General features: G+C 34.2%; 4 protein-coding genes across 5 annotated transcripts; 2 read left to right on the top strand and 2 right to left on the bottom strand.

Annotated features, from left to right (window-relative positions):
• Positions 1 to 528: 528 nt before the first annotated feature.
• On the bottom strand, positions 529 to 11,483 carry LOC111410826 (SNARE-interacting protein KEULE-like). Its single transcript, XM_023041391.1, has 22 exons — positions 11,276 to 11,483; positions 10,554 to 10,612; positions 9,905 to 9,986; positions 9,390 to 9,468; positions 9,049 to 9,099; positions 8,855 to 8,951; positions 8,716 to 8,748; positions 8,375 to 8,503; positions 7,427 to 7,621; positions 7,253 to 7,336; positions 7,074 to 7,172; positions 6,925 to 6,995; positions 6,217 to 6,313; positions 5,754 to 5,879; positions 5,561 to 5,656; positions 4,075 to 4,191; positions 3,891 to 3,971; positions 2,587 to 2,789; positions 2,189 to 2,279; positions 2,012 to 2,101; positions 1,268 to 1,368; positions 529 to 1,177 (listed from the first exon to the last, which is right to left on the bottom strand). Exons 1-21 carry the CDS (start codon positions 11,346 to 11,348, stop codon positions 1,315 to 1,317), a joined length of 2,007 nt encoding a protein of 668 aa, XP_022897159.1. The 5' UTR covers positions 11,349 to 11,483; the 3' UTR covers positions 529 to 1,177; positions 1,268 to 1,314.
• A 3,522-nt stretch (positions 11,484 to 15,005) lies between these two features.
• Positions 15,006 to 19,486, top strand: LOC111410827 (probable protein S-acyltransferase 14). 2 transcript variants are annotated; one of them, XM_023041393.1, is made up of 8 exons: positions 15,006 to 15,138; positions 15,378 to 15,579; positions 15,954 to 16,164; positions 16,244 to 16,335; positions 17,394 to 17,517; positions 17,610 to 17,695; positions 18,147 to 18,212; positions 18,980 to 19,486. In XM_023041393.1, exons 2-8 carry the CDS (start codon positions 15,391 to 15,393, stop codon positions 19,103 to 19,105), a joined length of 894 nt encoding a protein of 297 aa, XP_022897161.1. In that variant the 5' UTR covers positions 15,006 to 15,138; positions 15,378 to 15,390; the 3' UTR covers positions 19,106 to 19,486. The 2 variants fall into 2 exon arrangements, with proteins under 2 accessions (XP_022897161.1, XP_022897160.1); XM_023041392.1 differs by lacking the exon at positions 15,006 to 15,138 and having other exon boundaries at positions 15,163 to 15,579.
• Positions 19,487 to 19,977: 491 nt separating this feature from the next.
• On the top strand, positions 19,978 to 22,118 carry LOC111410828 (pentatricopeptide repeat-containing protein At2g45350, chloroplastic). Its single transcript, XM_023041394.1, has one exon. The coding sequence runs from the start codon at positions 20,064 to 20,066 to the stop codon at positions 21,852 to 21,854; it is 1,791 nt and encodes a 596-aa protein (XP_022897162.1). The 5' UTR covers positions 19,978 to 20,063; the 3' UTR covers positions 21,855 to 22,118.
• A 1,288-nt stretch (positions 22,119 to 23,406) lies between these two features.
• LOC111410829 (40S ribosomal protein S13) lies at positions 23,407 to 25,883 on the bottom strand. The gene is made up of 5 exons (XM_023041395.1): positions 25,761 to 25,883; positions 25,593 to 25,665; positions 24,555 to 24,693; positions 24,280 to 24,466; positions 23,407 to 23,737 (listed from the first exon to the last, which is right to left on the bottom strand). Exons 1-5 carry the CDS (start codon positions 25,781 to 25,783, stop codon positions 23,704 to 23,706), a joined length of 456 nt encoding a protein of 151 aa, XP_022897163.1. The 5' UTR covers positions 25,784 to 25,883; the 3' UTR covers positions 23,407 to 23,703.
• Between the last annotated feature and the right edge of the window lie 662 nt (positions 25,884 to 26,545).

The following is a 26,545-nucleotide window of genomic DNA, read 5'->3' on the forward strand; positions in this document are numbered from 1 at the left end:
TTATTCCCAAGTACATGGAATGTTTCACGGGTTTCTAGACTGCCCTCATTCGTCCGTTTTATTTTTCATCTTTCCATAATGTGTTGACATGTATTATCTATGAAACAATTCTGTGAAAGAAATCTTTACGCGTAGCATGATTATTCTAATTTAGGTTTTGAATATAATATCATAAGGAAAAACCCCTGAAATTAGATTTGCAAATTTTAAAACAATTTTGTAACAAAGAATTTATGTCACCAAGAAATAAGGAATTTCATCATTGGTTCTTTGAGACCTTTAACAATAAAGGAAAAATTAGGGTTGAGTTTCCTGACCTATCCAATTATGGGAGTTTGGATCTACGTTTGACGGAATTTCTTACTTTGACAATTAAAAAGTCAAAATTTTCTAAAATAATTATTATGCCCTTACTAAATAATAAAAAAATTAAAAACAAAATCAGAATGAAAAATGAAATATATATATATAATTTTAAAACAAACAAAAAGAAAATGAGGAAAAAAACAAATCATTTGATTTTTTATTTTTCCTAATATTTCACAACCTTGAAAACCCTGGCCCTTGTTTGATCAACCGACAACCAACAAGTTCCTAGCAAATCAACAGCAAAAGCTCCTTTTATGCACAACTGCGCAAGGACATACTATGCGCAAGAAAACCAGCACAACATTTTCTCCTTTTTCTCTTCTATATCTCAAATTTCAGATAAAAAACTTGATAAATCATTGTCCATAAATTCAATAATAAAATTTGGATTAAAAAATTATTGGAGACTTTCCTGTTTCCTCTTCCAGATAGAACAGGATTGCTCCTAAAATTAAATTGATCATAAAATACCGCCTCCTAGTTGCTTGATAACTCAGAAACAACAAAATATATATTTGATCTCAAAAAAAGGAAAAAAAAAAAAAAAAAAAAAGGAAAAAAAAAAAAAAAAAAGAAAATTATCTTAATCTATGTTACATTATGAATGAAAACTTGCACTTTGTCCAGGATAAAATGGTCATTAACTATCAACAATTTCTTAACTCTCCACAGCCAGGATGTACAGGACTTCAATAAGTTGCCTGAAGATCTTCATCTTCCCCTAAAGAATCATGTTTCACCCATTATACAGTCAGAAACCAACCATGAAACTCCCATTTTGCTGTTCCAGATATGTATATATTCCACCCTGCTCATGCAAAATATATATATGTACATTTAGAATTCAAAACCAACAGAATCAGGGGAAAACACGGAGATTGTGTGAATCAAGACAAACCTGCTGGTTTTGGGCAAAACTAAGTATAATGTGATGAAAATCAACTTCTAGATTCCGAGGCCATCAGCAGAAAGCTCCTTTTCTGACAAGAGCTTAAGTTTCTGCAGGACAAAACGATAATTGTTAAGATTTGGGATTCATCTTAAAAGGTCAATTTTGTTAAGAAGAGTAGCACCCAAACCATATAAAGTTGGCCTATGTTTTCATTTTTATTCGAAGTGGGATTGTATCTCTTAATATGCCCCGCAAGATGGTGACTCGTTTGATCATACCAATCTAGAAATTTGTGTGATCATTTTTTAGTCTTAATCGGATCAAATTGCTCGTCAGAATTTAATGAGCTCTAATATCATGTTAAGATTTGGATTTCATTTTAAAAGGTCAATCTTGTCAAAAGAAGTAACCCAAGAGGTCTATGTTTTCATCACTGGAAGTGAAGAAATTACACTAAGGCCATGGATGGGTGTTCGGGTCCAGAAAGCTTCTACTGGGTGAAAAACAATACTCAGATATAAAGAAATAAAAATGTAAAGCAATATATGCAAGAGAGCTCCACCGGAAACAAAGGACTTAACGACAAATTGGTCATCTGCATGTACGAAATGGCAGTAGACAAGAACAAATGTTAAATATAATCCAGTTTGATATGTAAGGCCAAAATTCAATTTTGCTAGCTGGAAACTAGTTGAAGACTAAAATATTATATGAAAAAAAGAAAGAAGAAAAAATGAAAGATAACATTACCGTGATGTATTGAGGTGGATCATCAATACTAGTTGAACCAAGGACTATTTCCCTCCTCAATTTTGCTGTTAGCTTGTGACAAACCCTTAACTGAGGACAAAACAAGCGAATGTAAGCCATCTGCACAAGGCGAATACCGTCAAGATTACAGCTGAGGAATAAAACGAGAAGTCCCACCTCAGATCTAGTTGCCCCACCAATTATGAATATAAAAATGCGCTTTCCCATCTTCTTAAAATCATTAGATACATTCCTCAAAACTGAATCACTGAAAACACGGTATTAAAGAGTTATAAGTACTTGAATAACCTATTCAAAGATGTTGGGAATGCAATTTATATTCTCTTAACAGAGTAGAAGAAAATTTGATAAATGATACACGACTATGAATTTTATTTATCTGTAGGCTATATAATGCATTTTCTTATATGTCTGGAAGTCCATAAAAAGAAGACCAAGTCATCAAACTAAAGGATGAACTTAAATTGATCACGATCGTGTGGATCCTAACTAACAATGACATTCAGGATAAAGCAAATTCTTCTGGAGCAGTGCAGATTGCTAGGTGTTCATACCTTGAATATCCATCATCAGATGCTCGAGATCGTGCCCATGTTGCAGTTCGTCTTGATCTCACTGATCCACCCTGAGAGGGCACACTAGTTCGACCTGATCTCACTGATCCACCCTGTGGTGGCCCGCTGGAAGGACTAGGATTATTCATGCTTTGATAATCTTCTTTTGGCAGTTCACCTTTATTCAACTTCTCTATTAACTCCTGAATAAATAAAAAGTGAAAAACAAGGTTATTGTACACTTTTCATGAAAGAAAGAGCAATACATGATGAAAATGTTTAGCTTAAAGCATTTCATTCTGGCTCTTCATTAACAGAAATATTATGATAAAGGAGGTGAAGAAAAAAATATTCAGGGTGCAAAAGATTTACCCATTCAACATTATGCAAATCAGCAGAAAATGAGTACGATACCTTGCACAAGAAGATGTTGGAAAAATTCACCTCCATTTTTATTCTGTTCCTTTTTCTCTTTATCAACTTACCCATCACTTCTTAGAACTTTAACTCCTTATATAAATTAAAATGTAAGAACTTTATGTGAAGTGGTCAATCATAGTACTTTTCCAGGATCAATAGTGCACTGCCTCATTTCTGTGTGTAGAAGTTCTTAAATTGCTATTTTTGATCCGTTGGAAATGATCAGGAAGCATTGATTATGCAGGCAGCCCAAGGTAAACGAATAATGACATAATTTGCTCTACATTATTCAAACCGTCAGGCAAGACTCCTTTAAGTCATAAGCATGTTTACTCTTAAGCAGTTGTAAGTGATAATAGGTGGATATAGGGGAGCATAAATTCAGTCATAAGTGAAATAGGACCTGGAGTATTAATGAATTGGAGATTAAAATTTTTTAATCTTGGAAGATCTATTTTAATTGCCCTACAGATTAATTCAAGCATGAGGTAGCATAAAAATGACAAGGACATGGTTTCATTTTCAAGTTTCAACTGTGCAAAAACAGTGAAATATTTCAAGTTTGCTTCATGCTTAATGTGGTACACTGGTTTACTCTTGATTTGGTATTAGAAGCTCCCCTATCAATGTAGATTATTAATCATCTCTCCAAGTCGCATAATCCAATCACCCTAATGAAAATTGGGATAAGGACCAGGTCAGCTTTCACTCAAAACTGGAGGCTCTAGAATTGAAACCTTTCTCTTCTAATGAAAACCTACGTCCATGCAGACAAGGAAAAAATAAAAAGTGGCAGTGTGAACCGACCAGGAGTTTTTAGCTTGAAAATGCAAGACTTTTGAAGTTTAGATTCAAGCAGCATATGCAAAAACTTTTAACCAAACCTCTATCATAGGATAAAACCGAGATAGCGCCCATGTTTCTTCTTCCTCTCCAGTTCGATCCTTTCTTGCTGCATTCTTCCTCTAATAAGCAAACAAAAAGGTTAGAAAACTGTCAGTCTCAGTTCTAGAATCAACTGTGGTTCTGCAACTGACTTTAAGCATTTGAACTGGTAAATATATTTACCTTTGCTGAATCAAACTTAAGTGAAAAAGTCCCATGTGAAGTCTTCCTTGAATTTGATCCCTCGAGCAATTTCATATTTTTCACTGCCTTCATGTCTTCGCTTGATAATTTTGCCAACTAAAGCAGTAAAATAGCAGCCTCATCAATTTTATCTAATATTTTAGATCAATTATATTACTCCAAGCATCCACAAAATATAATACTAACGCTAGGAATCACATAAATGGATATAAGTTCCACCACCCCCTGCTCAGCAAATGGATACTCATCTTCCTACAGATCTTGTGCGAGTCAGTGGCTTCAATTAATATCCATTTTAATGACCAACAAGGGCTTGCACTTAAACTCATTTTTAGACATCTAAAATTGAACAAACTGAGACTCATTAAAAATCAAAATAACTAGAAACGAAAACTAAAGAGAATCCGGTTAACAAAATCACTGTGTTGATAAATAGGATCAATCCAATAAACTTTTTCCAAAAGTGCATACGTAATTTGAAACAATGAAAATCTAACAGTGCCTTCTCTGAAAGCATATGTAATAACTCATTTCGTGATAATAATCTTTTTCTATTATTGTAATTTCACCCCTATGACTACTGATCTAGGATCTTCTTAGCTACATCATATTAATTTAAGGAAAGTTACTTGGAAAGAAAAAAAAAGCTGTGCTTCGAAAGAGGCCATAACTTGTGGCCTTCCCTAAAGGAAATAATAAGTGATAAAAAAATGCATGCAAAAGATAAAATTGAAACGAGCATTCAAGATTGCTAAAAGTGCACCTAAAAAATCTCTCAAATAGGATAATATATAGTAGGCAGAGCGGATGGACTAAGGAATGAACGTTGGAGGTTAGGAACAGTCAACCTATAACATCTAGATATTCTAACAGATGTATTCTAATTCCAATCAAAATAATCTTTCAGACTAGTGTATAATTGCATCGCCTCGGCTTCATATTAATGTTCTGTTCTGTAAAAAGAATTCTGTTCTAGGGTTTAACTTATTGCAGTAGGATATCCTAGGCATGTTTGAAAAGAAAATTAAAGCATATACCCTGTCAATCTCACAAAAATTCATAGTTTAGCTCTAAATAATATTTTAGAGGAGAATTTATCTCAGCTTAATGCTTTTGGTATTTACTGAAAACAGTAGGGCGTTATAGTAGATATTTAGTGGTATTATTTTGAGATAATATCAGACACCCCTCAACTGATAATATCAGAGACAAGTGATCTCCTGTGTTTTCGAAAATCACAGAAACCTCCCTTCTAGGCAAATATATATATATAACTTTCCTATTTTATCCTTCATTCTATTAGATTTGGAACAATCTTTTTCTTATTTTTATTTTTTCTAAATTTAGCTTGAAGAAAACTCAAAATGCTAACTTTATTATTTTTTTTATTGTGACAAGAACAAAAAGAAAATAGTTTACTCAGTATATTGCAAATGAGAGAGAGAGAGAGAGAGAGAGAGGTCACCTGCATTAGTTTGGTTGCTTTGTCACCCTCAAATTTTTCTGGATAGACAGAAGCATATATCATCAAAAGCCGTAACTTATTCTCGCACATCCCATTCTGCATGAGGTAAAAGAAAAATTCACAGTGCTATGGGAAACAGAGAACACAATGCTGCCAGACTTCTGAATGCAGACACAGATATCAAAATTATCACCTGCTTCATTCTCAGATAATTGATGACTTCCTTTGTTCCTGCATCTCCAAATACAAGATCTTGCTCAAGTTGTCCAAGTTCTCGAAGACCCACATCTCTGATGATTGCATTCAGTTTTCCAGCAATCTGAGAGAAGGACGTAAAAAATCAGCTCGATAAAAATGTTGTTAACGTGCTTGGATTGTCTTGCCTTCATAATACTTCTAAAAGGTTTTCATTTGATTAGTCTTCTGTATCACATTTAAATATTAGAATGAGTGATAGAACTCTATGTAGGTACGAGGAATCCTGAGGGAAAGCCTAAAATGTTTACATAGTTCGTAGCTTCAAGCTTCCATGATACCCAGTAAAGGGGCTTGAGGTCCTTCATAGGCTAGATGATAAATGGTTAAAGTGCTTCATTGAGTATATGCTAAGAGAGAGTGGAGAAATAATTATAAATCCTATGATGAAAGAAGCAAACCTCAACATGAAGAGAGAGTTTCTCCATTTGTTCATTGTATTGTGGTAAAGCTTGAACCATTTTCTGCAGGTCTCTTGTGGACAATTCACTACCATCTCTGCATAAAAACAAAATTCACCATCAGAAGAGAAAAACAAACAGTAATAATTTCATGAAAGGACCCTTCTGTTCTTTTGAAACTCTACTTATTTATAGAATTTGAAATTTATTCATGCATATTTTGAAACTGAAATGAGGTAGACAACAACTCTTCCGGTAAAATTCCACTTAAAATAAAGCTTTTAATGACATAACCAAAACAGAAAGTCATATTGCCTATCAGTGATCATGACAGAATGGTAAGAGTAATTGTCAAATACAATCTAAAAGAGTGTTGCATACTTTATAATCTTTTCAAATTAGTAGACAGTGGTAACTTGTCTAAACAGGTTAGTTTTGCCGTTTTCAAAGAAAAGATCTTAGCTTTGGGAAAACTTCAATTTAATATAAACTATGACATCATAAGATCTCCTCGGCTATTTCTAGATTCAAGAAATAAAAATTTCATGGGTGATGGAAAAATGTTTCTGCTCTTAAGAGACTGAAATTAAGATTCCCAAAAGATAATGGTCGAAGAAAATCAACTTCCTCAGTACAATATTACAGGTATGCTTCACTGTGGTAAGAAAGGGGGAAAATTTTGTGTGTATGAGAACCATTATCACCAACCTCTGCTGCAATTGTGCTGCTTTGTTCTTTGAAACAAAATTTGTCATCTTCTCGCTCAACTTTTCACTAGCCTAAAAAATACAAGTTTAGAAAGCATATTCATATACAAAAAAATAACCCCAAAAGACAAGGTGACGCATGAGAAATACCTCTGCTATATGAGCATGTCTGAGTTCAAGCCAGACAGGGTCATTATCTTCTAAAAGGACTTCCTTTTTCTCCGGCTCACCACCTGATTTGCTAGGAATCTTTCATCCATTATGTCATTAGATGATTCCACATATCTCAAAATAACCCCTCAAAATATAAAGATAACAAAAACATTTACCTCGTGCACATATTTGTTTCCCTCCAAATCAAGCATATCATGACACATAGCATCATAGGTCCATTCGTGAATAATTGGAGCAATCTAAAGCATCAGATTCATCATAAGTATAACAAAAAAACCTTTAACCAACAAAGGAGGTGAAAAAAATATTATTAGGAAAATAGCCAAAACCTGATCTATTGATCTATCCACTATTAGTAATTCACATGTTTCCGTTTGTGGAAAGTTAGGAATGGCTGATTTATACGTTGTAATGTTGTTCCAAATAGCAGCAGCAAGCTTTGTGGGAACTAATTCACGGGAGGTTGTCATCGTTGATGCATCATCAAGTACCTTGGCAGCTCGATATCTCACAAAAGGAAATTCCTATAGATTTAGCATCGTGTTAAGTAACAGCCCAGAAATAAGCAAATAGATGAAATAAATCCAGCTCTCATATTTTCCATACTCGCAGCCACAAATCACAATCAAAAAAGTTTCAAGATTACTTATTTTCCTGTTCTCTGCTTTAGCTTTATCTTTCATTTTCCTATATTACTCTTTCCATTTTTTAAATTTTTTATCTTCCATACTAGTCTAACCCCACGAAGCAAAAACTAGTGGAACAGAGTATTGGGTAAATCTGGAGCCTGGAGGAAGGTTAAGCTTGTCAATTCATATATCTTGTACCATACGTCTGACAACAATAGAATGGTAATAAAGTACAGCTTAGGAAATAAAAATTGATCAGAGAAGCCTGGAGTCCAATAAACTTAGGATCGATTTTGACCAAAAGAGTTTTCAATAAAACTAGGGACTGCTCGAGACATTATGATTTTTTTCCCTCTTCTGCATATTTAGCCCATGTTTGGCCCCCATTTTTTATAATGAAAATGAGAGGAATAGTGTTTTGTTGAAAAAATGAGTGGTTGAAAAAGAAGGAAATTTTTTTGATTTACGTGTAATATTATTTTATGGAAGATTGTGTGGTTGAAAATATGAGAGAGAAAAATAGAATGTAATGGAATGTAATTTAATGGGGATCAAACATGAGCTTAATGGTAATTAAATATTATAGTATAGTAATATTATTTTGTATGGATGCAGATCCAAAAGCTGAAAGAAGTTAGCCCATCGCACCTTTAATGAAGCAAAAACAGTAGCAATTCTAGTAGCCATTACATTCAAGCATGCATCAAATCTGTGAGAACTTCCAGCCTCTTTACCAAAGAGTTCTTCTAGTGCTCTTTCATGATCGGTAATAAAAGCCTGCAACCAAAATTACCGAACTGATAGAACTTCTGTCTTAATTAGGATCCATATATAAATCTGAGAGGAAACTAAGATCTAAATATCACATAAACACATCGGACAGAAACTTCTTATTACTTATAAAACATTTTCTCCATTATTATGCATTTCTAACTTCAATGCTGAAAGGTATTATCAAATTGCATCAACACAAGTGATTCATTCAATACCTGACTGTCGATAGAGAAGTACTCCAAATTCATCTGCATTTTGCCAATGGACAAGAATTTTTTAAAATTACAAAGATAACTGTAAGAATCCTCAAAGTATCTAAATGAACTTCGCTTCTGGAGATGAAAAGATATTAACCTCTCTTAATGCACCAATACGTGGTAACACACTAGTATCATTCTTGATTCGAGCAACAAGATCCTTTGGCACAGATGAACTGAAGTATACATATGCTCTGACAGAGGGATACCAAGATAAAAAGAAAATGTCAAAATCTGTAAAATCAGATCAAAGGAAGTATGATATTCAGAGAAATAATTTTTTTCACTCACTTCTTGTATAAGGGCTCTCTTCCTGACATGTCTGACAAGAACATAATGACACTGCATAGGTTTCAAACAGTAATCAGTCCCTGTCTTCTTATAAGACATTCTGAATAACTAGTATCCTAAAAACAGACAAAAAGAAATAATATATAAATGGAAATTCCTCGTGCACGGACTTTGCAAACAAATAAATCCTGAATGTGATGTGAGTGGTGGGAGGGAAAGGAAAAATAACTAATTATATTTTCTACGTATATTGGAATGCATATATCTTGCTTTCTTTTCATAAAATTAATGCATGCTAATAATAATAATAATAAAATTAAGATATTGAATGACGACCATACTTCTCCTTGGAAGGTTGAATGAAGTATATGGCATCCATTGATGGCAAAGGTTGTCTTCTTCTGAAAAGATCTTCCACCACTGCCAGATGAAATAGTGATATTAAAAAGGAGAACAATAACTGGGAAAATATTCAAGAAAATAAAAAACCTGTCTGTAAAGATGTTAAACAATTGATAGGCCTATGCATTCATGTAACGTGATTATCGAAATCATATTGCCTGAGCATCGTTAGTGCAGTAACTTAAACTTGGACGGGTAATTCAGATAAAAATATAGAATGGATAACACATCTAGTGAGAATCAAGTGAATGGATCTTGGATAATGAAACACGAAGAAGGGATATAGCCTATTTGTCATGAGAGTTCACCAGATCTGACAAGTGAGCAGAAAAAACAGAGTACATTGGAGATAAAATGCCAAAAAAGGGATTTGCTTAGGTTAACAAGAAACAAGGTGACAGGATTTATGATGTAAACATGATTGTATGGTACTAATTCATCATATGGTTCTCACATGAAATTCCTTGGTCTGTTATATCTGCCATTTTGCAGGAGTGAGACATCACTTTCACTGTGACTTTATCCATGATAAGTACCTGCACAAATTTGAGAAGTGAGGTGTCTAACTTACAAAAACTAAAGGGCTACCAGAGTAAAAAAAGCACAGTAAAATAAGTATATCAACGACATAAAATGTGATGATATGTTATTTGCTAGCAAATGTTAGAGCGTCAGAATTAATCTTCTGACACAATTTTGAATAGTTTCACGAAGTTCAAGATTACAAAAATTTTGGACTTGTGCTTGTCAACTACTCTATATGCATGAATAACTATTTATTTAATTAAAAAAAAAAAAAAAAAAAAACTAAAGTGCACATGTATAAGAAAACCAAGAATGCCTAAGAAACATATATTTTGCTCAAACTTTCCATCAATTTGCTATTGATTCGTTCAGATGCATCCTCAATATTTGCTTATTTTACCCGTCAAATTAAATTAAATTTCTATTTTACTTAGAAAGAATTCATGTGCCTTGGCATGCTTCAGAGATAGTGTCGAGGTTATTAGTCATATCTGATGTTAATTATGTTATTAAAAATGGGAGGATGTGGCCAATAGCTACCTCTTAAACAAAACATGACAATAGGATATAAAACTTACCTTCCACAACGATCTTGAATCTCCTGCTTTGGAAGATTGAAGCATCTCATACAACAGCCCTAAAAAATTCACCAAAACAATCAGTTCAAATTCTAAAAGTTATCATTTACAAGATGTAGAAGTCATCCACATACTTGTGCATGCTTAAAGGAGAGGATATGCAAAGCATGACAAAAAGAAACAAGAAGGTAGTTAAAATGAAAACTGTATACGTTTATGCATATAAGCCTTTTCCTGCTATATATAATTTTCCATTATTCATTTTGTAATCTCGAACTCTTAAACCAAGCTGCATTACAAACATGGCCAGTCTGCTGGCCAAGCCAACACCGAATCAAATATCACTATGAGGTAACCACATTTTCTCGTGGAAATTAAAGACAATGAATAGGCTATTCAAATTTTTCTCAGTCCAAATACTAAACTAGAATTACCCAAGCCCAAATCGTGTAGAATATTGATCTCTTAAATCAAACCGTTATTTGATATAACCGACTCTCTTGATCCAAACATAATTGATAATCAACCCTGATCCATATATTATTCAACAATGTGAAGCGAGAGAGGAAGGTTTCCACAGATGTGCATATCCAGTAAGCGATACAATGACGATTGCGAAATTCATAAAATCACAAGTAAAAGCGAAAAAAAAATGAAAAATCATACTACAGTTTCTCTGTGTAAGTGTTGTGAGAGACAGAGAAATGACAGAATGGGCTTACGATCGCGACTGACTTGCCGGAAAGTCTTGTACTCTCCGCCATGGGAGGACGAATCTGAATCCGAAAATGACATCTAGTTGAACTTTTATCTCAGCAATGGAGGTGAAATTTTGGATTATTTTCAGATTCTAATACAACTTTGTTCAAATGGAGAGCACTAAACAGAGAATGAAATACAAAAGAGGTAAAATGGCAGCGCGTTTTTGAAGGCGAGGGAGACTGGGAAAAGGTCGTTATGTTTGTGGGGACGCATAATTTGCTCCAACGGTGGTTACTTTTTTTATTCTAATTAACTCCCATCTTTTATCTTGTATTTGCTTTCCACTCCCTGTAACTTTTATGCCATTTTGGTATGTATCAAACAAGATGTGCTAAGTGTAAATCACAAATTTATTTACCAACAGACAATGTCATCAAATAGTTCTATTACTTCTAAATAAAAAAAATAATAGTGGTTGAATACATAATTATCGTGCAATAAATAAGGAAAGATGAATTTAAATTTGTTTAGATCTAACCTGAAAACTTCAATATTCCTCTACAAGGTTGGATTAGGGGCCTCAAGGCCGAAGAACAAATTGAAAGGTGTAGTCGATGGAATATGTGTGAATATTCATGTACTATCCCTTACTGCAACTAAGGTATAAAAGATGCTATGTACTACCCCTTATTGTAACTAAAGTATGAAAGATGTTAGGTTAGTGGAAAACTGATTATCTAAGCTTCACTAGTTTCTTGGAGCAAACATCCATTGTCTAACGGAGGAGGTAGTTTTGAGCTCGTTCCACAAACATTATATCCAATCATCAATTTCTTCCAACTTGTTCATCAACTATGGCATGTAATCACAATTCTTGAAGGACTTAGATAGCCTAAATCGACAATTTTGTCCAAATCCATTGTTACATTTGAGTTGATTGCTTCATGTCCTCCCTCATCAAAAAGCAGAATTAATTGTGTTGATTCTTACATGAAATTGGCGAGTGGTGCATCCAGTTGGCATGATCATCCTCGCTTTCTAGCTTTAGTATCTATTCAAATTATCCTCTATTATTCTCGATCTTTTCTTGTTTAACAACTATTAATTCTTTCACCTTCGACTATCTCTAACAAATCACATAATCATTGGACTTTAAGCTATCTAATGAAACACCAAGGGAATACTCATGCATGATCCAATGACGTGTACCTTTATAAGGTTCAAAATCTCCTTGTCTCGAAACATCTTCTTGGAGCCAATTATCTAGCCTTGAGAGTTGTTGATTTACGTTACTCCAATTTGACCGTCCCATAAGCCATAACCTACTTTTCTTGAAATTCTCTTCGTACCAATCTTGTACAACTTTGTGAATACATGGATAGTCTTCTTTAGAGTCTTCGTACCATTCTTGTTGATTTTTGTTTCAATCTCCCATGGATCATTGTCGCTGAAAGCGTCCTATGGATTGGCATTGTCACCGAAAAGTTTTCTTCACAATACCGTTTCTTGACAATGGGTCACCTCAACGAGGTAGAATGGGATCAATTCTTCATTGTTGGATGTCAAGGTGGCATAACAAATTATTCATTTGTTTAGTGCTTTCTCGATTATTTGAGCCTAATTGCAATGAGAAGGATTTAAAAAAATGTTCTCTCTGTCATCCTGGTTCCACTCGAAACATGTATAAGGCACTATGCCCTCATTTCGTCTCCATTTTTTCAAAATTTATTTTCAACCAATCGTTCTTCTATATAATAATATTACATGTATATCTAAAACATTTTATTATCTTTTGACCACGCATTCTTAAAAAAATTACAATTCTAAAATACATTTCTCACAAAATCACATTAAAATAAAGCCCAGTGGCTATATTTAATGACCATAATCAAAATAATATTTCCATATTAGTCACAAAAGATACTAAATAAGGAAAAAACAAAGAAAGTTAAACGAGCCAATTAGCTTCAATATTCATCCACTAATCAACGAAGATTCCTTCTACTCTGATTTAAAAAAATAAAAATAAAAAAAAGTAGAGAAAAACAAAATTTAAAGAAAAAATAGCATTCTACTCAAGTCTCTACAATTTTTAGCACAAGTCTTTTTTTAAAAAGGCAATATTATTTGTACATCATTTTGCATATAATAGTGTACAGATAGAGACACTAAAGAAGAGAAAGATCAATATCATATATCTATATACCATAACGTACACAATGATGTACAAGTGACAACGCTCTTTTTTAAATACCTATATTTACATTTAAAGATAATTAAAGAAATACGTTTTTAGTAACTACTATAAATGTAGTCGTTTCTGTTTCAAAATACATCCATCTCCTTGACACAAGTACAAACTATCATTTTCTTTCTAGAATGTATGATCGATTTTCATTGAATCACTTTTATCACCTTTTCCCCTTCTTGTTATCTTCAAGCTCTCTTCCAAGAACCGCTTCCTTTGCTTACCTGTACCAGCTTCATACCCTCTCAGCTCTCTATCCTTCTACATGAATTCTCTGATTGAATGGTCATTCCTTCATGCACCGCTCTCATTCGTGCCTCGTCTTGCACACGTAGCCTTTTGGCCCACTATGTGCTGCCATGCTATGCTTGCTCTTTTATGCACGTGAGGAAATTTTATCTCACAACTTGTTTATTGTAAGACAAATTTAATTCCACATGGTGTGAATTCCATAAAAAAATAGATTTTCAATTGATCTAATCTTAAACTAAATTAGGGTCATTTTCAAATCAACCCTCTTCCCCCTCCCAAATTTACTTTTAACCGCACATTTTTTTTCAATAAAATAATTTTACACGTGAATTCATAACATCGTCTTACACGTTAACCCCACATTTTTCCCCAAAAATATGACTTTTGAGAAAATGTATTTTCAAAAAATCTAAATCAGAATCGCACTTACAAAGAACAACTATACAGAAATGGCGGCTTTCATAGCCGCTGTTTGTCTCTCATTCTTTCAAAATTATTTTTCTACATACTTATTATCATTCACGCTATAGAATATTATACACGTAAATCCAAAAAAAAAAAATCTACTTTTTAACCACATATTTTCGAAAAATTTACTATTGAAAACAATGTTTTTTCAAAGAAGTGGCCACCAAAAGGGGGCATAGCCCCTGTTTAGGCTCAATTATTTCACATTTTTATGAGAGAAATAGTAATTTTTTGAAGAATATGTAGTTGAAAAACAGGAAAAGATTTTAAATTTGCGTGTAATATTATTTTATTGAAAAATATGTGATTGATAAGAAGAGAAAAAAAATAAATTTTAATTTAATGGGGGGCCAAAAATGGATGTCATTCTATAAAGCTCCCTACCCGCCAAGGTATAATCCCCATTTCACTAAACCCATCATTTTAGCAGATAGCACTAAAAATTTTAAAATGTGATTAGAATAAGTTATTATAGGTTTTACGGTGTAGAGACTCAGAAATTCGCGTGAGAATCAACAGATTTTTTTTTATGAGTAAGGCATCTTTCTATGGGATAATATGTAGTAATAGAAGGAATCACAATATTTAAAAGAGAAAATTGCCATTATTGTCAAGCAGGAGGTTGGAAGAGAAGACTAATAATTTGAAAATTGTCTCAAAAAACTCAAAAAAATGAAAACAGAAACGCCATTGACGGAGGCTTAACTACTAAATTTTATATGGGAAATTTTGAGGTTATAAATATTCTTTAACGATTTATATAAGCAGCAAAGAAGACTTCATGTATCATTAAAAAAATATATTAATTAAAGTAGACCTTCTAGACCACGACAAAAAAGAAAGAAAGCAGCCTTCTTGGTAGAAAACTTGTATAATTTGACCAATTCTTCAATGCTAATTATTTTGTTGAAAAAGGTAAATCTTTGTTATTATAATTAATTAATAGCTAGCTAATTCGATCGCAGTTCTAATTGTCTTCTTTCTTTATCTACTCCGCCCTTGGATTCCACCGGAGTCCTACTCCGTGCCTGATATCCATAAACCCTAACCATTTACCTCAACATTCAGGAAATTAAATTCGAACGAGAGAGAAACTGTATTTTTTCCTTATTGGGACATTTATTGTTGTAATTGATCTTTTATATTATGTATAGATCTGGGACAGTGATGGCATGGAATGTATTCAAATTCTGCACAGCCCTGAGGGGGCTGGGATCGATCATGATATTGCTGGTTCTTGGCGTTGTCGGCGTCACCTATTATGCAGTGGTGATTAACAATTATGGACCGGGACTCGAAGCCGGAGGGACCGAGGCATTACTTGCTTTTTTCGTCTTGATCTTGTTTCACTGTCTGGTAAGCTTCAGGGAATTAGCTGGATAATTTTGGAATGTTAATTTTTTTTTGGATTTTATTAGCTGTTCTGCTGGATTCGAATCAATATTAGGTCGATTTTAGTGTCTCAAAGATAGGATTCCTTATTTGATTTGTTTTCTTTAATTTGCAATGGCAAAACTAATGTGACGAAATAGAAATATAGTAAATGTACCTAAAAAATATTCAATGGGATCTCAATCTTCTGGCCAAAAATCTCATTTTAAATGAGTTATGGGATGCAATTTGATCATTCTAGCCCTAAGCCACTTTTAATTTTTAGGAAATGCGACAACCGTATGCAAAATATAACATGTAATGAAGCTGAATAATTAGTCATTGTAATGGTTATGCAGTTAGCCATGCTGTTATGGAGTTATTTTTCTGTTGTCTTTACGGATCCCGGTATTGTGCCTCCAAATTGGAGGCCAAAAGTGGATGAAGAAAGAGGAGATACCGATCCGTTGACTGCAACAGAATTTCCAGCAGAGCTGGAGAACCGGGGAATCCGATTTTGCAGAAAGTGCAACCAGTTAAAACCGCCGCGGTGTCATCATTGCTCTGTTTGTGAGTTGCCTCTTACATAGCATTTCTTAGAAATTATAGCATTCTATGATTTTTCAAGTATAATGAATTTTTTTATTAGGTGGGAGGTGTGTGCTGAAAATGGATCATCATTGTGTATGGGTAGTCAATTGTGTTGGGGCATTGAACTACAAGTATTTCCTTCTCTTCCTGGTATGATATCCCTACTTAAAATGAATAATATTGTTTTTTTTTTTTTTTAGCTTGCAGATTCTAGGATAAATGTATCTTCTTATATTTAACCTCCGTGGATGTTGATTTCTTCAAAAGGGTGCATTGATTCTGGACAGTTTGAGTGTGGCTTCTTCACAAGCTGGGATCTACTGTCCCATTGGCTTTCCAGCCAATCAAATCTCTATATGTGTCTAAACTCAAAATAAATAAATAAATAAATAAATTTAATATTTTAAAGGTAAAAAAGAAAGATAATAGAGAACTATCATCTTCTCCTCTACATTACCAACAGAATTGAGAACAGATCTAATCTGATTTTCAAAAAAAATCATCCACATCTTCACGATAAACATAGAATAATCACATTTTAAGATCTGATTTTATCATATTAAAGGAGATTTGGGAACAGATAATGGCTTTATGTGGATCTGCATTTCCAAATAAATGTAGAAGTTTTCCTCTATTTATTTATTTATTTTTCAATCATATCTGTACAATCTGTATTATGAAATAGCTTTCTCTGCAATCTGTAACCCAGTTCATTGTTAATTTTTTCCTGCAATTCCCCTGGCGAAATTATAGTCAATTTTCTGGTTCTTTGCTGTGATTTCTACAATAAGGTTTTGAATCTATTCCATTTATTTTCTGCATATCTTATCGATTTGAATTTTTAGAAGAAATTCTGTAACGAGTCTTGATTCCAGTTCTATAAATTATCAGAAGACATAATGGGCAATGAATTGAAGCATCAAACGAGTTATTATTTCTAGGTAGAAAATGAACTAAAAATGGATGATGTGGAAAATTAATATGAAGTATCAAGATTTAATTGACGGGACAGTTAATGGGGCAGCATAACTGAGACAGCAGATCTCAATTCCTTTTTCAAATCTTTTATTAGGTTCTATTTCCTGGTGGATGCTGATTATTGTTCCATTTGATATTAACTTACTCCTGGAATTCGCAAATTTATTAATTGCTTGGTGTTTAAAAACATGTTGATGTTAGATAACTGATGAATTTGTTTCGTTGTGTAGTTCTATACATTCCTTGAAACAAGTCTTGTTACATTATCATTGCTGCCACATTTTATTGTATTCTTTACTGATGATGATATACCTGGGACTCCTGGAACACTTGCAACCACTTTCCTAGCCTTTGGTAAGGTCAAAGATTCCTTTCACAAATACTTTGGTCCAGCTGCAGCTCGTGATCCTTTATTGTTTTATTCATGAATTCTTTTGGTATTGCAGTATTAAACTTGGCATTTTCTTTGAGTGTTTTGGGATTTCTGATTATGCACATATCATTAGTGGCTGGAAATACCACAACCATTGAGGTACTGTGTTAATCCATGTTTCTATAATTTAGCCTTGATGAAAAATGTCCTCTGAACAGAGTTCACTATGTACGCATAATATTCCTTACCCTGAAGGAATAGCCCTCGATGTCCAAATTTCTGTTTAAGATCTTTGATATGCTTTGCTTTCCACTGTTGAGATCAATGCTATTATATGCACTGGGTGTACATGGCTTCCAACTTTTCTTATTTAACACTTAAGCATTGCAATTCCCTTCTATTTTGTTCCCTTAGAATCCTTTAAAACATTCAAAATAGCTAGAGAACTTTTCAGTGGGTATTATTTTAGTTAGAAGGGGAGAGGTTGAATTGATACATTCTAACTGAAGTTGACTGATCCTGTGAAAGCTGTTTTCTTCTTTTACAAAGATACATTCTAACTGAAGTTGATATGGAGATTAGACTGACGTTTTCATTGGCTTTTATTTAGGCTTATGAGAAGAAGACTACTCCCAAATGGCGTTATGATCTTGGACGGAAAAGGAACTTTGAACAGGTTGGATGACTTTTGCATTTCATGTATCATTTCTTTTTTTGTCAGCGAAACCAATGCTTTTAACTTTGATTTGAAGATGAGCTCAACTATTTACATTTGAATAATTATCAAGTAGTAATATTTGTAAATACTAGTGATAAAGAAAGTACTCCTAAAGCATGCACACAGATCGTTAAGATCTCTAAATGATTCGTGCATCATATCCTTTGGGCTAAAGCCAAAATGTACAAGGTCTTTTTCAACTGCAGGCTAGCAACTTGTTATAAATTATCTTCATGGCTTATGTGAGTTTATATCTCTTCAAATTATAAACTTGCAATTTATCAGACTCGTATGCAATTAGTTTATGGTCTTACCCTTGACAAGTTCCCTTCCAGTAAAGGCCAATGTAATCTCATGTTGACTGGAGGAGATTTCACTATTCTAGGCTTGTCCATAGCAAATCCTGGGTAGGTACTTCTTTTGATAGCCAAATGCCCAACTATAGAACTAGTTTGCTTATAACACCACCACCACCAACTTACCAGGACTTGAGATCTGTGCTGCCCAATTCAATAACTCTGCTCTCTCTGGGGCTACAACCTCTAAAATCCATTGGCTTTCTTCCTTCTTCACCAATTGGTAATTTGTTTCATTTGTAGTTTGTTGTTTCCTTGCAAAACCCGCTAATTGAAACTGCAGAAAAATCTTATTCAGTTTTTGCCACCTTATTAGATTTGTGATCTTCGATGTTTGTATCTCTTTACAAGGTATTCTGTTCTGTTTAGGTATTTGGAACGGACAAGAGGTACTGGTTTATCCCAGCTTACTCGGAAGAAGATTTAAGGCGGATACCTGCTCTACAGGGTCTTGAATATCCTTCGAAGCCTGACCTGGATGCCCAAGAATTATGAGGATCGATTGAAAAGATAATTATACTAGACATTGAGCTCCAGACTAATATCATTTTTCTGCTCAAATTATTACTAATTTGGGACTGCAGAGCAATCCAGCTGCTTTCACTCTGCAGAATTACAGTTGATGAAGAACCAAAGTGCTTGCTTTGTCCAGAAGTTTCCAGATGAAATAAGTATGTTAGGAGAGCTGATGATCAGGTTTTACTAATCAATGTGGAAATTTAGTTCTGTAAGATATGGCTGATTTCCTTGTAATGGTTCTTTATATGTTTGACTAGGAATGTAGATTAATCTTAGTATCTCACTTAAATGTAATAGCGTTGTATTTTAATGATTTTTTTTTTTTAATGCATTTTTCTTTTCCGGTGTTTTGTGAAAGAATCGGGCTTTTATCTTAACCATTATATACGTTAACACAGAAGCAAGAGACTCAACATTAGCAATGCTTGGAACGTCAATGTCATTGATGGAATTGAACTTGTTGAGCCATATTCATACTTTTTGCGGTAATTAATCATCTCGTATTTGTAGTAGACATGATGATGCTACTTAACGTGTTATATGGTATAATACATGTTATTAAAGAATGGATAGAGTTGGAGAATACTAAAGAATGTTCATCATCAACGACAACTTAAAATAGTTAGTAGTTTGAGGCAATTCATGGCACCTAGTGTGAAAAATCGAATTAATTTATATGTATTACTTTAATGAAGAAACAATAACAGAAATAACTAATTCTTCTCAAATCCGTACTGTGAACTGAAATGAATAAAGTTAGCTATGCCGAATGTGAAAGACAATGTTGTGGATCTGTATGAAAAATTAGGCCCAACAAAATCTCAACCCGGCCCATATTTACATGATATTTTGGCGTTAAAAATGGCCGTTAAAAACCGAATTTCGGATTAGGCATCAAAGTTTTTCAATCCAAGTGGCTTTATTCATCAATCCAATGGTTGTGAGTGTAAATTCAATGCCAGCGCTCCCAACACTTGCTTTTGCTTCAAAATGCAGAACCCAGATAGAAATAAATCAAATGCATGCAAGTTTAATTACCACAGGGCAGTTAAAAAATCCGTGTTTGACCACAAAAATAATTCTTGATTTTGCTATTTCAAAACACGAACCCCTCGTTAATTTTGCAAGATACCTCTTTTTTACTCAAAATTGTAAAGACCATTTTATTTGGAATTTAATTATTAAATCTTATTCTCATGGAAATGACCCCGAAAATGCCTTGCAATTGTTTGCTTTAATGCTTGTGAATGGGGTTTTAGTGGATGAGTATTCCTTTTCTTTTGTGCTAAAATCATGTTCAAGGATGAGTTTAGTAAAGAAAGGTATGCAGATTCATGGGCTGCTGTTCAAATACGAATTTGGGCTGGATGTGTTTTTGCAGAATTGTTTGATTTGTATGTATATAAAATGTGGGTGTATTCAATATGGTCGGTTGGTGTTTGATAGGTTGCTTCAGAAGGATTCTTTTACGTATAACTTGATGATTGATGGGTATGTAAAATGTGGGATGGTGGATTCAGCTCGGGAATTGTTTGATTCGATGCCATTGGATATGAAAAATTTAATCACTTGGAATAGTCTGATCAGTGGCTATGTGAAATTTGAGAATGGGTTTGAGGTTGCTTATGATTTGTTTGAGAAAATGCCAGAAAGGGACTTGATTTCTTGGAATTTGATGATTGATTGCTGTGTAAAGAAAGGGAAGTTGGAATTGGCTAGTCTTTTGTTTGATAAGATGCCGGAAAGAGATGTCATAAGCTGGGCTACTATGGTTGATGGCTACGCAAAAATAGGCAATGTTGATGTTGCTAGAGGTTTCTTTGATTCTATGCCTCAAAGGGACGTGATCTCCTGCAATGCAATGATGGTTGGGTATGTCAAAAGTGGACTCTGTAAGGAAGCGCTGAGAGTTTTTCACGATATGTTAAGTGGAAGTAGTTTTGATTTGGCTCCAGATAATGTGACTTTGTTGACTGCTCTTTCTGCAATTGCACAATTGGGCTGCATTGAGGAGGGGGTTGCAATACATCGTTATATGGAAGACCATGGGTTTGTAGTGAGCGGAAAACTTGGTGTTGCCTTGATTGACATGTATGCAAAGTGTGGCAGCATAGAAAGGGCTATGAATGTATTTGAGAATGTTGATAAGAGAGGTATCGATCATTGGAATACTATTATTGGTGGATTGGCCATTCATGGCCTGGGCAATTTAGCTTTTGGTTTCTTCATGGAGATGGAGAAACTCCATTTAGAACCAGATGACATTACATTCATTGCGGTTTTGAATGCTTGTGGCCATGCTGGACTGGTGAAGGAAGGTGTACTGTGCTTCGAAATTATGAGAAGAATTCACAAGATGGAGCCTAAGCTTCAACACTACGGATGCATGGTTGACATCCTTGCCCGGGCAGGGCATGTTGAAGAAGCCACTAGATTTGTCAAGGTAATGCCCATTGAGCCAAATGATGTAATTTGGCGAACATTGCTAAGTGCATGCACGAACCATGAAAAGTTGAGCATTGGAGAGCCAGTTGCTAAGCATCTGATAGGAATAGATTCATACAATCCAAGTTCTTATATACTTCTATCGAATATGTATGCTCAATTTGGTCTATGGGACTATGTTAGACAGGTTAGGACAATAATGAAAGAAAGGGACCTAAAGAAAGTTCCCGGCTGCAGCTGGATCGAACTCGAGGGAAGTGTTCACAAATTCTTTGTTTAGAGAAATTTTTTCTGCACGAATGGACAGCGGCACTTGGATTCAGAGCTCAACATTTGTAGGCTTTGATGAGGTATTCTCTTCATGCCCGAAAGTAGCACTAGCTTCTTTCCCCGAAAGTACAATGCACACGAAAGCTAATTGACAGGGAAGGTGAAGCAAGCCAGTGCATGTAAAATCAATTTGATAATACTTACCTAATTTTTTTAAACTTGGGAGTTTGTATTACACCATTATCTTCTATATGTTATGTCTCTATTATTGTGACGCGTACAAACAAAATAACCTGTTATTGCTAAAAATAACTGAATAATTGAAAATGTGAATCTGAGTTTGCTTCACAAAACAAACCAGACACCATCCGAGTAATATGAAAGGAAGGAGGGTCTCACCTTCACCAGTTGGAGCGTTAATTTACCTACTCATATACCACCCTTATCTACCCAATAATTTAGCATCACGGTTGCATTTTTGTCTAAATGAACTTCCAAACACAGTATCTATACTCAACCGACTCCAATCCTATTGAAGTTCGTTGCATCTATGTACCAAAAGAATAAAGCCAATTGTACAATATATTTGCACAATTTGATTAACAACAAGTGTTGGAGAAATTCTGGTCATTGATTTTAAAAACAGTTTTTCAAATGGATGGATGTGATGTTTGTCAACTCATACATTGTAAACTAAGTTGTAAAATACATTGTACAAGTAACATGATTGATACCAAAAATCAGGAAAAGCATAACATTATTGTAAATTACACAACGGTACACCAATTTCGAATTTGTTGTTGAATAAATCTAGTGGTACATAATTTCTTGTACCTAAAGGTGTCCATCCTCTCATATAAGTGGACCCCACTCAAATATTTTATTCAAGCGGACCCCATTCCATGTGAGAGATAGACACCTTTAGGAATAAGAAATTATGCACCGCTAACTTGATTGTTGTTTGTTTTCGAATTGGAGTAGCACCGGAGTACGACTATGACTGGTGCTAAATTCACGAGCTACAAAAAAGGTGCTCTTTATTGTTATTTGTGTCAAAACTTTCAAACCAAAGCTTGGACTAATGGTCTTCCCACTAGGATAAGATATTAACTGGCACCAGCTCATTAGAATTACGTCATGATTTCAACATTCAAAGTTAAACAACAAAGAACAAATGAAAAATTGAAAACACGCTAGCATGTCTTCATAAATCTTCAGGGTTTATCAATTAAATATGTTATTTATGAGATTCTCCGACATCAGAAATACTACTTAGCAATCATGACAATGTCTTCATAAATCATCAAAATGAAGCTTCAGACAAGTAAAGCTTCTCGGTTGTTTACCTTGGTTTCTTTTTACAAGGAGTACTGCTACATGTACAACTTGGGGATGATTCCCATATGAGGTGACATTAAATATTAATGCCAATAAATTGAATCCCATATCCACGCATTTAATTCAAATTACCATTTTATCACACCTCAATTGCCACATCGCATGAACATAATTCCTTTATTCTTACATAAAGGGAATAGAGGAATGGAGCATGCACCTCATCGTCACTCCTAAAATAAAATAAAATAAATTTTGCCTCGGATAAAGTTGTCTTAATTTCCATCATTCATTTCTAAAACAGATTCCATATATAAAAACACGTGTCAACTGGTCATTCTCCAGTTCCCCATGGAAGATCATATAAAAATTGCACGATCAAGCTTAGCAAAATTCCCAGTTTACCACAATAAAACCAAGCCTTCCAAAAACAGAACGAAGAAAAACAGTCGAAGATTCACTAGCAACTCTCTTCCTGAAATAATAATCAAGTTACAAATCCAACTTTCCATCAGGTATCTGCTTCAGGCAACAAGTGTGCTCGCGGTGGTAGATTCACTGCAAGGGGTAAACAACTAAATGAGTACTTGCAGGAAAAATAAGAAAAACACAGACCAGTTAATTGTATTCTGAATGACGAGGAGAAATGTATGCATTTTATGAAAATGGCTATAACTCAAATGCAGCCTAGGACCCAAAAAATAAATAAATAAATAAATATTTTTTATCAAAATAAAAGCATCAAGAAACACAATGGTAGCATGACTCAATGTTTAGTATTTCTGCCTGCAACACAAGCCTTGTTTAAGAAAGGAGTTAAGGTCGTTTCTTGTGATTATTTTTCATAGTCACTGACTCGAACTATAATCAGAAGCTTTGCTCAATACAAAAGCAATGTGATCAAGCTATAACAACACTTGAAATCTCTGAATTGGATTTTATACATTTCTATTCAAGTAAATACCATATTTAGACTAGCATATTTAACAGATTATTGACAAATATTTAGCTATAATCAAAATGCAGTCCAAAAAATTTGATGAAGCTTGGGAATAAGAACACATCCAAATAAAAATCTCAGAAATGGGAATTGAACTTACTATTTCCAGACAGGTGGAAGCTTCTTTGTCTTTTTGTAGTAGCGAGCAAGCCTGTGAATTCTGCTCTCAACAAGAATCAACCTGAACTTGGAGTCTTTGTCCTTTCTGTTCCTCTCAAGATGCTTGCGAATTGCAACAGCTTTCTTAATGAGGTGGTACAAGTCCTCAGGTATCTCAGGAGCAAGTCCTGGTCATCAATAACAATAACAAGGTAAAATGTTTATATATCTGCAGAAGACACTGAAACTAGTAAGCCTATGGTGCAGAAAATTTACCATGGCCCTTGAGTATCCTCAAAATCTTACTGCCAGTAACACTCTTCACCTGTGCAATTCCATGAGAATCACGAAGAATAACACCGATTTGAGAAGGTGTCAACCCTTTCTTTGCAAACTTACAGATATTGTCTTCTACCTGAATAGAGACAGCCAAAAATATTAGCAACCAAAGTTAATAGTCTACAACAAGCCTTGGATTATCATCTTTGATTTTGCAAATTACTGTAAACATCTTTGTTCAAAGTTAAGGTTTGCAGTCTCGAACACAGAAGGACACTCGACACTGTTCAGTAATGATTGATCTAAAACCACATCAGGCTACAAGCTTGTTCTTAAACTTGTATCCAAGCAAAATCTAGAATATTGTAAACCCACTTTTCTATAATTGAAAACATTTATGCTCGCAATTGGTCTAATAAATCGCTTCCAAATTAATCCACGGATACATCAATTCAATTCATACAAGAAAGTTCTAGCTCAAGTAGTTCCGGCCGTCACAACAGACAAAGGAACAAATTAGTATGACTCCATGCCTCCATCTTAATATTTAGCTCTCTTTTCCTCCATTTATCTTTAAATAGTACCCCAAACTCAAGTCAAGGCTTATGCCTCGCGAAGAAAAGCAGTACATTTTCATTTATTACTTTTCAACTTTATGTTATCACATTAGAGCTTACTTTTAAAAAGAAATGGGCGAAGTGAGCATCCCCACAGGCAAAATTTTATTTCTACACTTCCATTAATTTTACAGAACTCGTTCACATAATTTTACTTCATTAAATTATTACTAAGCAATATGAAGGTATTGTTAAACTATTACACAACTCCATGGAATTATCAAATTAATGATCGTTAATCCCAGAAGTAACATGTATGATTCCCATTTGTAAACGTAAGTGTAATAGGATCCACATTTTGTTTCTTTGTCTATTATCTCAATAAATATAATTACTTAAACTTAGCCGATGGCGCAAAGTGAAACAGATTATTCTGGATTGTAATCAATAAAAGCGAGGGTGAAGTGCAATTACGTACATCCTGAGAAGATATCTTAAGCCAGCTCGGTGGAGTCCTCTTGTACCGAAGCGCTGATGCTGAAATACCCTTGCTGCATAACATACATTACAAAAAGAGGAAATAATCGTTATACGGATATCTTTTCATGTATGCGTATTCGTAAATTGATAGAGAAAGAGAGAGGACCCTCGGCTGTGCATACGACCCATGACGGCGGAAGTCTTGAAGGAGCCGGCGGTTGCGCTGGGAGCTGAACTACGCTTGCAACTGAGTAAAAAACCCTAGAGTGGATATGAAGATTAGAATCGGAGGGCTTTTATATAGGAGAAGATATTTGCAAATGAGTCCTTAAGGTCGACCTTATTTCTTTTTTCACCTCTTATATTTTGTCCTTTTATGTAGAGCAATGTTATTTAACCTCAATGGAAATACAATCTCAATTTAGGTGGTACTAATCTGGTATTAAATGATTGATAAGATTAAATGAGTTATTTAATTTCATCTTTTATTCAATTTATTATCTAGCGCTAGTTAGACTAGAGTTATAACACGAATAAGACTATAGTATTATTCTTTTACGTGTCTAGATGCATTAACGAATGCCTCACCATACCTTGTTTACATGCTCTAGATAAAAATTAAATTTTTAATAAATTTTAATAATATTTGATAAAATATATTGTTGAAAAGTTATGCATTTTATGAAATATATCATTAAAATTAGTGAGCTATGCAACCACGATATCAAATCTTTCATTTTGTCAGATTTGATCCAAATCTTTCAAAAATTCAAACTTAGAATCCAAATGAATCCATTTGATCGTTAGCTGATTGAAGTAGTGTCATGGCTATGACCGTTAGTTGATTAGAATAGTAGATCATTTTAAGGGATTGCACAAATGACTTATGCTCAAGTCTTTGAACTTCTTGAGTTTATCAACATCTCAAATACAACAGTTAACCTTCTCCTC

The sequence above is a fragment of the Olea europaea genome, chromosome 15 (genome assembly GCF_002742605.1).
Source record: "Olea europaea var. sylvestris chromosome 15, O_europaea_v1, whole genome shotgun sequence".
Lineage (NCBI taxonomy): Eukaryota > Viridiplantae > Streptophyta > Magnoliopsida > Lamiales > Oleaceae > Olea > Olea europaea.

Excerpts from the sequence above, each read along its gene's own strand:
- LOC111410828 (XM_023041394.1), top strand. The coding sequence starts at position 20,064 with ATGGTTGTGAGTGTAAATTCAATGCCAGCGCTCCCAACACTTGCTTTT.
- LOC111410826 (XM_023041391.1), bottom strand. The coding sequence starts at position 11,348 with ATGTCATTTTCGGATTCAGATTCGTCCTCCCATGGCGGAGAGTACAAG. Across the intron at positions 10,613-11,275 it reads CCGGCAAGTCAGTCGCGATC|GGCTGTTGTATGAGATGCTT; the intron begins GTAAGCCCATTC and ends TGAATTTTTTAG. Across the intron at positions 7,622-8,374 it reads CTGTTTTTGCTTCATTAAAG|GAATTTCCTTTTGTGAGATA; the intron begins GTGCGATGGGCT and ends CTAAATCTATAG.
- LOC111410827 (XM_023041392.1), top strand. The coding sequence starts at position 15,370 with ATGTATAGATCTGGGACAGTGATGGCATGGAATGTATTCAAATTCTGC. Across the intron at positions 16,336-17,393 it reads AGTATTTCCTTCTCTTCCTG|TTCTATACATTCCTTGAAAC; the intron begins GTATGATATCCC and ends TTCGTTGTGTAG. Across the intron at positions 17,518-17,609 it reads AACCACTTTCCTAGCCTTTG|TATTAAACTTGGCATTTTCT; the intron begins GTAAGGTCAAAG and ends TTGGTATTGCAG.
- LOC111410829 (XM_023041395.1), bottom strand. The coding sequence starts at position 25,783 with ATGGGTCGTATGCACAGCCGAGG. Across the intron at positions 25,666-25,760 it reads GGTCGTATGCACAGCCGAGG|CAAGGGTATTTCAGCATCAG; the intron begins GTCCTCTCTCTT and ends TATGTTATGCAG. Across the intron at positions 23,738-24,279 it reads CTTCCACCTGTCTGGAAATA|TGAATCTACCACCGCGAGCA; the intron begins GTAAGTTCAATT and ends TACCCCTTGCAG.